Raw genomic sequence first — 11,956 nt, forward strand, 5'->3', positions numbered from 1 at the left:
TAAAAAGAAGCTAAACTCTAACCTTATAAAGCTTTACCTTAAGCCTTTTATTAACCTTAAAGTACTGCTAGATATCTAGATCTTTTACCTAGAATATATTACTTATATACTAAGTAATACCCTCTATCTCCTTTTACTATTTAGTTAAGTTTTTAGAAATTTTACTATAAATATCTAAAGTATAATAATAGTATTAAAAATTATATATAGTAATCTATACCTTATTAAAGTACTATAGGATATAGCACTTAAATATCTAGGCTTTAGTAATAGTATTTACACTATAGGTATATAATTTTAGTTATAGTAAAATAAAATAAAATATAAAATAAAAAATAAGTTAAAAGGCCTTAAGGTATAAAAGATCTTTATATACTAGCTTACCTATATAAACTATTATTACTTAGACCCTCTCTAAAGCTGCCTATTATATATTTAAAATTACTAGTTAATTAAAGAGTTTCTATTACCTAGCTATAGTTTATAATATATACTAAAGTTTATAACTAAACTAAACTTTAACTAACAGCTACTTAGGCTTTTAAATACGTATCTATACTAGTATATTAAGTAGAATATTACTAAGAGATAGTTAATCTGCTTTTTAATACTATTATTATATACTCTTACTAATATCTACTATATATAAAGGGGCTAGCTATTAGCTTCTATACTAAGTTACTATACTATAATTATACTATATTATATCTATCTTCTTATATAACAAGCATAAATACGCTAAAACCCTAAAATAATAAAAAAGATAATAAGATCTTATTATAATTTTAAGATAAGAAAGATTTAAAGTATAGCTATATAATATTAAAGTTTCTTATTTTTAAAAAGAACTTATAAATTTTATAAAGGTATTTTTTATACTAAGCTCTAGTAACTAAGAATTCTTAATTATTATTTTAAGTTTATAGTGTATTTATACTAAAAGTATAAGTAGATAGATATAATATATTAAGAATTATATATAGAAACTTAGTATAGAAGTAAATACCTAGCCCCTTTATATAGTAATAATTAGTAAAAGTATATAGTAACAGTAATAGAGAGCTGATTAGTATACTTTTTCTTAATAACTAACTACTTAATATACTAGTATAGATACTTATTTAAGTATCTAGGGAGCTATTAGTTTAAGTTTAGTTTAGTTGTTAACTTTATATTATATTATAAACTATAGCTAGGTTATAAGAACTTTTTAAATTACTAGAAATTCTAAATATATAACTAAAGTAGCTTTATAAATGCTATAGGTAATTATAGATTATATAGGTAATCTAGTATATAATTATCCTTTACGCCTTAAAAGTTAAGATCTTTATTTATTTATTTATTTATCTTTTTATATTAATTTTCTTTATAACTAAAATTATACCTAACTAATAATATAATCTTGTTAGTATAGCTTAAGAGTTTCTATACTATATCTTATAGTAAACTATTAAATAAAGATTTAAAGTAAGTAATTACTAGTTCTAGTGTAGTACTTAAAATATACTTAATTAAATCTCTAAAGACCTAGTTAGGTAGTAAAAGGAATTAGAGAAGATTACTTAGTATAATTGTAATATATTCTACTTAATTAACCTAAATACTATATAGTACTTTATACTTAATAATAAGCTTAGGGTAAAGCTTTATAAAGTTAAGGTTTAGCTTCTTTTTATATAGGTCTATAAGGCTAGTAAAGCTTTCTTTAATCCTTAGTTTTTTTAACTTAATAGCTTTACTACTAAGCAGTATAATAATACTGTTTTAACTAAAAATAAAAGGTATTTTAAGTAAACTTTTATAACCCCTAGGTATACTACCTAGAAAAAGAGACTTATAGAAGTAATTTAAAAGGTATAAAACCTTACTATAGATCTATAGGATTAATATAGAATAAGGATAAAGCTAGCTAATAGGTAGTAGTAAAGGCAAAAGTTATTATAATAGTAATAGAAAGCAGAGAGTTATAACTAGGTAAAACTTTAGCTACTTTAGTTATTATAAATATATAATAATAACTAATAAGTAATAAAACGCGTGCGTAACTAAAATATAATAGTAATATAATATATTAATCCCCGTCTTCTAGGAAAGAATTCTGAATAATAAGTTCAAGATTAAGTCTACTCTAACTAAAAGTTAAAGTTACCTTAAGTAAGCTTTTATTAATCTTGAGTGTACTATCTACAAAAACAGACTTATAAAAGTAATCTAGATAGTATAGGGCCTAACTATCGAACTATATAGTTAATTTATAACACGTTAAAGGTAGCTAATTTAGAAGTTGCAGAAGTTATTATAGTAATAGTAATAATTATAGTAATAGTAATAGTAATGGGCATAGTATTAGTAACACTAATAGTAATGCAAAGCAGAGAGCTAATATCTTATAACTAGGTTAAACATAGCTACTATTGTTAGTAGAAACAGCAAACACTAATATAAAATAAATATTCGTATATAAAAATATAATAGTTACGTAACATATAAATTTTTTTATTTAGAGAAAGAAGGTAATAAGGACTCTTTCTCTATATATAGTAGCTTTTAGTAAAGCTAGTTTTGTTTTTTCTTTAACAAGATACAAATTGCTACACTTTAGAAGTAATTCTATTTATAGAGTATTTATACACTTTATACTTATTTCAAAAGCTAACTTCTAATAATAATTTAGATTTTTAACTTTCTTCTATCTTGAAAACTTAATTTTAAGTTAAATAGATTAAAGTTTAGTTATTACTAGTGTACCCTATACAACCTAATTTTAATAATATACCTATTTTAATTTTTGAAATTATTTATCTTATATCTAGTATAATCTTATAAAAGGTTATGTTTCAGCGTTATGTTACTAGAGTTACTAATACTTTAAGTATTACTATTACAATTATTATAGCTATAAGCATTTTATAAAAATTGTTATTACTATCTTCTAATAATTAATATCCTTGTTAGTAGCGTATAATAATTTTCTAAATAGTAAGATTTAAAACATCTTTATTTCTTATATTTTCTTTCCTTTCTTCTGTTATATACTTTATATACGCTATGTTCTACTTAGTCTAACTTCTGCTTTAAGTAAAGTTAGTCTTACAAAACTCTTAGGAAACAAAGCTATTAGGCTATATATGAACTTTATAATATAATATTATTAATACGCCTTAGAACTTATATAAGAAATTTGAAAAACTAATTTATTAAACTAACTTTTTAACTGTATTTTAATTTAATATTCCCTATAACCTATATATCTCTAAAGGATAGAGATCAATGTGTTATGTTTCTATTGTATTTTACTTACGTTTGCGTTTTATTTCGTTAATAGCCCTTTTTATTAACAGTATTTATAGAGGCTGAAGTTTAAGTAGTTTTAATATATATTATAAGACCTTCTTTTATTTAACTTACTATTACTATACGCTAATTCTATTACTATAACTACTACTATTGCTGTAATAGTTTCTGTTTTTTTTATACTACTAATGTTACTTTTATAGTCTATACTTACTAGATTATTTATACTAATCTTATTATCTAAGTGTAATACTTAAAGTCTGTAAAAGCTTACTTAAAGTAGCTTCTATTTAGAGTTTAAGTAGCATTATTATAATACTTAGAAGTAATCTAGGCAAGATAGAAAAGCTAGATATTATTAAAAGCCTTATTAGCTTTATAAACTTATATATAAAAAGATATACTTTAACTTTGTATAACTTAACTTTAGGCTTATTTATAAGTATAAGGTACTTAATTTTATTTTAATCTATTATATAGAATATATTACTCTAATACTAAGTAAATTGTTATAGGTTCTTTTACTACTTAACTAAACTCTTATATATCTTACTAGAGATAATTAGAGTACTATACTAGTACTTGTAATTACTTAATTTAATTTTTTAATTATTTGTTTTATATAAGACGTAGTATAGAAGCTCTTAGGCTATACTAATAGGATAATATTAATAGTAAGGTATAATTTCAGTTATAAAAAGAGATAAGATAACATAGATATATAAATAGATATATAGATTAAGATCTTAACCTTTAAGGTATAAGGATATCTAAATACTAGGTTACCTATATTAACTATTCCTACCTTTAGTCCCCTGAAAACATCCTAAAAAGTATATTTTAAAAATTACTATTTAATTAGTGAGTTCTGAAAACCTAGAGATAATTTATAGTATTATTAAAAGTCTATAATTAAAATAAGCTTTAACTAACAGCTGCTTAGACTTTAAAGTAATTATATAGACAAGTATAATAATTAGCTAAGAACTAATAAATAGTATAATAACTAGCTTTCTTTTACTGCTACTTTATACTTTTACTAGCTTTTACTATATAAAAAAGGCTAGGTATAAGCTTTTATACTTATTTACTATATTAGACTTCTACTATATTATATATATCTGCCTGTACTTTAAGTAGAAATACGTTATAAACCTAAAATAATAATTCTATTTCTTTACTAATTTTAAAGTAATAAGAGCTGAGTATTACAGTTCTTTAAATAAAAAATATGTACTATTACTTTCTCCTTGTAATTTTGACGAGATTCTAACAGATCTATACTTTAATTACTATTCTGGCTATCGTAGCTATTAAATTTACTAATTCCGCTCTTATACTTTGTAAAGATTAGTTATTACTATTTTTTAAAACACTATACGCCTCTAAGAAATTAATAGATAAGGCTTATAAATAAGAGATAAATACAAAATAAGATTTTTAAGATTAATTTAAGAAGATAGATCTTTTTATAACTCTAAAAACTTTATTAATAGTTTACTTTCTATTAATATTAGCTTCTTAATCTACTTTTTACTACTACTAATAGATAGCTTACTAGACACTAGCTAAAAATAAGACCTAAAATAAATTACTAAAAAGATTTTTTTATTTATTAAAGGTTGAAGTTAGAATATAAGAAAGACCTAAATTCAAGAGATATATTCTTAATAACAAACTAAGATTCTTATAATAATAGAAGTTTAGTATTCTCTAATTATTCTTATTATTATATGCTTTTGGCAGGATTCAATTAGTCCTAAAAACTTAATTACTAATACTTAAAAAAAAAATTATAGCGTTTAGAGTTTAGCGTCTTTTTACTTATTCTATAAGAAACAAGATGTAATATAGTATAATTATAGTAAAGTTACTTAGTATTAAAGCTAATACTTATCCCTTCTATTAATAATAGATATTAGTAAAAGTATAGAATAAGAGTATTAAATAGCAGATTAACTATCTCTTAGTAGAACTTTAATTAATATACTAGTATCGCATACACTAGTAAAATAAACCTGCAGATTCCGGCCTAGTTATTAGTTAATTAGATTTTGTTAGCGTGTTAGTATTAAGCCCTGCGTTAGCTCTTTTTTAGTGCTAAGTTTAGATTTTAATATTCTTAAGAGATACAGCCTACTATTCTATTAGCTAAAATCGGCGAGTTTATTTTAATAGTAAATAGCATACTAGTAGTAGTAATTAGTTATAATAATTTTTTAATTACTAGTATACTATAAAATCTAGTTAAGAAACTCCTAGGCTACGCTAATAAGATTACATTTTTAACCAGCATAATCTTAGTAGAGAAAAGAGACAAGATAAGATAGATTAAGAGATATATAAAGTATTTAGACTTTAACTTTTAAGGTATAAAGATTTGTTATATACTAGCTTATTTATATAAACTATTATTACCCTGTAAGATATTAAGGATTATAAGTTAATTAAAAGGTTATCTTAACGTAACTATAGTTTATAAGTAAGAGCTAAACTATACTATGTCTAATATCTACCTAAGCTTTTAAATTTATATCTATATTAGTATATTAAGTAGCTAGTACTTAAGAGATAGCTAACTAGCTCTTTATTACCTTTACTATTTACTTATACTAATATTTACTATGTAAAAAGGGGTAAGGTATTAGCTTCTATACTAGTTTACTATATTAGATTCTTACTATACTATAGTTCTACCTATACTCCAAGCATAGATACGCTATAAACCTAAAATAATACTATATAGCAAGATTATACGATAGTAACCAAGAATAAAACCTAATACCTAGCCTCTTTATATAACGTGTTTTACTAGCCCGTGCACGCCCTTGGCCTATATACGCAGAACACTATTTTTAAGCTACGTTTTCAAGGCTGCAGCACCTAATATAAATGGAATAATTATAAGATTATTTAATATAGTAGTTACTAGAGTACTGTAATTAAATTGTAATACTTTAATTAGCCTAGGAGTATAATCTTTTAGCTTTATTAGGACGAAGGCAAGAGAGGCTTCTTATTATTATTTAATATACCTACTCTATAATTAACTACTAAACTAAGAACTAGGGCTTATTTAACTTTAAGGCTTTTACTTATATTCTTTTACGATAATTAAGTATTATTTTAGAGTTATTTTAAAGCTGGGTAAATAAGCTTTTCCTCTTTTTATTAAGCTTATTTCTTAGCTTATTTAAGCTATTAGCTTCTTAGCTAAATCTTAATTTTAATATTATTATTTGAGAAAGTTTACTTTAAGCTAGTTTTACTTATCTTAAAGCTTAATTACTTTTATTTCTTAGTATTATAGTTTCTCCTAATATAGGTTTTTTGCTTTTATAGATTTTAAGCAGCAGCTATCTGTATAAAAGACTAGAAAATAGTACCTCTATTTTACGAAGCTAGTAGCTAAAGCAGTATACTTTACTATATTACTATTATTTTTTCTTTTAGATTATAGCTTCTTTAAGCTAGCTACTTTATTACTTAATAAGTAATTTCTAGATTAAGATTATATAGATAGCTTAGCTAAGCTCTATATTTTATAAGAGCCTTAATTAATTACTACGTGCCTTAGTATCTACCTAATCTTTCTCTAGTCTAAAGTACTTAAAGCTAAGCTTATAAATAAGATTAATAATAGCTAGCTACCTCTTTAATTAAATTATTAGAGTATATTATTAGAATGAGGTAGATAGACTTTAGTAGCTTTATAAGTTTTATTATTATACCTTACTTTAATAAAGTATTTTAGGCTGTATAGAAAGCTAATAGAAGTCTTACTTAGTAATAAATTAGGGCCCTTAGTATATATCTAGAAATTTAGGAGCTTAGCTAAGTAAGCTGTTAAGAAAGGCTTAAATATAACTATACTAAGCAGCTAGAGGCTATAGGTTAAAAAATGTAGTAGAATAGTAGCAAGAATTCTATTTTTATTAAAGTACTTAATAAACTCTATAGTAATATAGCTACTATAGCTATTAATAATAAGTAATTAATATAAGCATTACACTTTCTTTTTAAGATTCCTAATTAAATTCTTATTTTAGCTACGCTAGGCGTATTAAGTTATATATCTAGCCTATTTGTAATAACAAAAATAAAGCCTAATAAATAGAATAATTAAGATCTTAAATCTAAGTATCTTAGAGATTACTAAGAGGAGCTTAATATATTAGTTACAAAGTTAAAGCTAATCTATTCGTATAAATAAAAGCTAGTACTATAATTTACTCTTTATTACTATTCTAGAGTACTATAATTTACTCTTTATTACTATTCTAGAGTACTATAATTTACTCTTTATTACTATTCTAGAGTACTACCTAGTCCTACTTACGCTTATATTAATTTCTACAAAAGACCTTCTTTATTTTAGACAGTACCCTAATACGAAGCCTTTTTATCTATATTATATATAAACAGTAGCTTAGTACTATATTACTTAACTATATAGTATAGTTACTTAAATTAAAACTTATATTTAAGGGCTAAATTAGCTTTTAGTATTTTGTATTAATACTAGTAGTCTATTAAGAAACTAGATAAATAGTTTTACCTTAATCTGCTAATTAATCGATTATTTTCTATTAGGTTTTCTAGCTTATTCTAATATAAAGTTCCTAATTCTTTCTTATATAGGTAGTAGTCCTTTTTTATAAAGCCTATTAATATACTGTAAAAGCTTATAATTCTATATAAGGTTAAGATTATAGTTATGATTATAGCTTCTTTATACGTGCTTATTACTCTACAATGCCTCTAGGACAACGTAGATTAATTAACCCTGTATTTCTTTAAAATAGAAGTATAAATAAGTAGTTCTTCTAGCGTTAGGCATTTTTAGGCCTTAAATCGCAGCCTAAGTATAACCTAAATTAGTTATTTTACGTAGTAGTAATAATTAAACAAAATTATTTTTATGCGTATATACGTTAAGGGCTTGCACAGGCTAATAAAAGAAGTAATAATTAATATTAGAAAGAGTAAATAATAATAGTCTAAAAAGGTAAGTTAACTCTTATTTAGAACTATTATACCTAGTATAGAAGAATAAGTATATATATAATATATTAAGGGCTTAAACTATAGCTAGCTAGTAATTACGTAATTACTAGGCTAGCGCGCTTAGCTAGTAATCTAGCTAGTAGCTACCTAGCAGCCCTACAGTTACTTACTAACACAGTATCTTACTTATTAAAGGAATTTAACTAATTATTCTATCTTTCTTATATAACTTCTATTAGCTCTTTTATACTATACTACGTTTAACTCTTATACCTAAAGTATACTGTATTAGGCTTACTGCTATAGAATTTCTATTACCCTACTATACCTAACTTAGAAGCTGTTAGTAATTGTATATACGCTAGTAAAGGCTTTATTATATACCTATAAAGTAGAAGAACTTTATTAAGCTACTAATCTAAGCTTACGTATAATTACTCTTAATAGTAATAATATTAAGTAGTACTTTACTAGAAGCTTAGCGTATAAAACTTTAATATTAGGCTAGTTAATAGACTAGCTTAAAGAAGCCCCTACTAATAAGAAACTTAAACCACTAATAAAAAGAGGCCTACCTATAATAAGGCAAGATATAGACGTAGTAGTAGACCTATAATTAGTAAAGTTTATAGATACTAGTACTTACAGACCTATATAATTAAATCTTTCGTTTATATAAATACTTCTTTATAATAATAAATAGAGGTACTACCTAAGACTTTACCTAAACTATAGTAGTTAGTAGCTAATTAGTATACTACCTAGAACTCTTAGTACTATACTACTTATTCTTATACTACGCTAGTACCTTTTTAGATACTTACTCTACCTTACTACTAATAAAAGTAATAGGTAGTAGTCTAACCTAAGAGCCTATAACTCTTTATAATAGATATATAGATTATGCTGTTAACCTAGGTAATAATTAATTTATAATAGCTAGTAATAGTTATATATACTATATCTAAATTATAAGCTATAATAATAATAACTATTAGTTTAAAATTAAACAAGGTATAGATCTTATAGACTCTTATACTACTATAAGAGTAGGCTAGAACTATACTATTAGTAAATAAATATCCTAGCTTACTACTACTAAGATTACTAATATAACTAACTTCTATAAGGCTATTCTTAATAAGCCTAAAGACTAGTATACTTTTTTTACTAACTTTATAATCTCTCTATATAATTATACTTTAGCTATAGATAAGTAACTAGATAATAAGCTAAGCCTAGAAAAGAAGCTTAAGTAAGTACTATAATAAACTAATAATAAGAATACTATTTCTTATAAAAACTATAAGAAGATACTTTATAAACTCTAATAAGCTAAAGCTTAAGTTAAATAACTTACTTAAAAAACAGGTATTAATAGTAACTTATATACTAAAGTAACTAATAAGCTTACTTATTTTAAAGTAAAGCTTACTATAACTAAAGAAGAGCTTAGTAAAACTACTACTAACCTTACTAGTAAATAAGCTAACGCTAACTACTACTATTATAAGTATAAAAAGTAACCAAAAGACGCCTAAAAGGTATATAATAAAGTAATTAATAAAACCTAAATTATAGCTACTTATAAGAATAACCTTATAAAAGCTTATTAGGTAATAGATATAGCTAATATCTGCGTTAGAAAACTAGCAGCTAAATTAAAAGCTATAACTAACTAAGTCTATTAATATAAGCTAGGCTATAGTAAGAATAGAAAGTAGATAAGTATTTTATAGTTATAATTATAATTATACTTACGCTCCTAACTACTTACGTAGTATAAGACTTTTTTACTTAAGATACTAAAATAGTATTACTATACTTCTACTCCTAAGTATTCCTACTTATAAGATAGAACTTAATACTATTATACTATAGGTACTAGCTATTTATACTATACTAAGCCTATAACTTATAACTATAAACTGTAAAACTACTTACTATAATAAAACTCTACCTTAACTCTCTTATACTTTATACTAATAAAGAGGGTTTACTAGCCTAAACTCCCTAAGCTAAATAAGTTCTATAGTAAGAATAATAAAGACTAAAAAAAGTAGTAATACTTTACTATTACTAAGTGCAAATCCTTTCTAAAAGAACTATAATAGATTATATATCTAGAAACGCGTGTATAAGATACTGTATAGAAACTTATTAATTATATAAAATTCTAGTACTACTTAAACCTTTTTAAAGAACTAGATAAGTTCTATAGTAATAATAAATTTAAAAAGATTACTAAAGCAGAAGCTAAGCTTATTAATAGTAGTTTATAATAAAATTATAGTAAAGAGTTTAGAAAATAGTAAGCCTACTTTATAGTAGTATATAATATTATTAAATACGTTAACTCTATTATAATCTCTTATACTTACTAATTTCTTGATAAAGACCTAGCTAAAAGCGTACTAATTAAATCTAAAGGTAGTAAGTTACTAGCAGTATTTCTATACTATATATATAGTATCTCTATTACTAACACTAGAATTAACTTCTAATATATACCTAGGCCTATAGCTAGCATAGGTACTGCTACGCAGAATAGTTATAAATCTAATTACTATATACTATTACGTAAATAAGAGTAGCGCATTACCTAAGGCTGTTTCTAAAAAAAGTATAACTAACTAGCTAAACTTTATAAGTGCTTCTACTATAGTAAAGATAGATATTAAGCTTAGAGTTATAATACTTTTTATAAGAATAAGCTATTTACTTTATTAAGTAAAATCTCTTACCTTAATACTATAATAGTAATTTAAGAATTTAATAAGTCTAATAATAAAGAGTACGCTAATATAAATAATAAAGCTATAAAGAGTAAGCTTATTAGTAGAGATAAATACTTAATAAAGTAGGATTTTTAGATACTTTTATAAATAATTACTTATAGGAGCTTAACTAGCGTAAAGCTTATTATTAAACTAAACGTATTACTATCTACTATAACTATCTTTAATAAGCTATATATAAACTTCTTACTATTACTAAAGTTATTTTATCTTTAATACTTTAGTACTATATCTCTACTATATTTATAAATTATAAACCTTAGCTAAGTATAGTAAAATAACTTAAGTTCTTTACTTATACTAAGACTCTAAAAAGTAAATAGTATAAAATAAGATATTTAATAGACTTTAGAGTAAGTGCCTACTTTATAAGTTAAGATTAAGTAAAGTAATATAGACTTACTATATACTATACCTTAGACCTAATTAAACTCTAATTAGTAGATAGTAGCTTAGTAAGTATACTTACGTAAGCTGTTAACCTACTTATATAATATAGAACTTATACTAGTACTACTTTCTGCTACGTTACTAATATTAGAAAATTTAATATTATACTTAGTATAATTTAGATAGATTTTTACTACTCTTCTATCTAGTTTAGCTAAACCTATACTTTTATATTTAAGTCTATAAAGTATAAACTTAACTATTTATACTAAGGTATCTCTAAAATTATTTATAATAATAGTATACTGTAAGGGGCTAACCCTAAGGGTAGTTACTAGTATAAATTAGATAAATTTACTAAGGATCTATAGTACTAGTTTTCCTCTACTTATAGTCCTTCTAGTAGCGTACTAGCTATTTCTAGTAGGCGTTAGCAGTTAGGGTAGCTAAGCTCTAAGGCTTTA

General features: G+C 23.5%; 1 protein-coding gene across 1 annotated transcript; it reads right to left on the reverse strand.

Moving 5' to 3' along the window:
* Positions 1–8,875: 8,875 nt before the first annotated feature.
* P153DRAFT_360046 (uncharacterized protein) lies at positions 8,876–10,834 on the reverse strand (the record flags this gene model as incomplete). The annotated part of the gene is made up of 13 exons (XM_033666898.1): positions 8,876–8,914; positions 8,951–8,954; positions 9,129–9,140; positions 9,170–9,177; positions 9,264–9,280; positions 9,398–9,457; positions 9,665–9,688; positions 9,719–9,738; positions 9,777–9,802; positions 10,066–10,073; positions 10,249–10,286; positions 10,686–10,728; positions 10,816–10,834. The coding sequence occupies 13 exons, from the start codon at positions 10,832–10,834 to the stop codon at positions 8,876–8,878; spliced, it is 318 nt and encodes a 105-aa protein (XP_033520100.1).
* Positions 10,835–11,956: the final 1,122 nt, after the last annotated feature.

This window comes from Dothidotthia symphoricarpi (genome assembly GCF_010015815.1).
Source record: "Dothidotthia symphoricarpi CBS 119687 unplaced genomic scaffold P153scaffold_19, whole genome shotgun sequence".
In the NCBI taxonomy this organism is placed as follows: Eukaryota; Fungi; Ascomycota; class Dothideomycetes; order Pleosporales; family Dothidotthiaceae; genus Dothidotthia; species Dothidotthia symphoricarpi.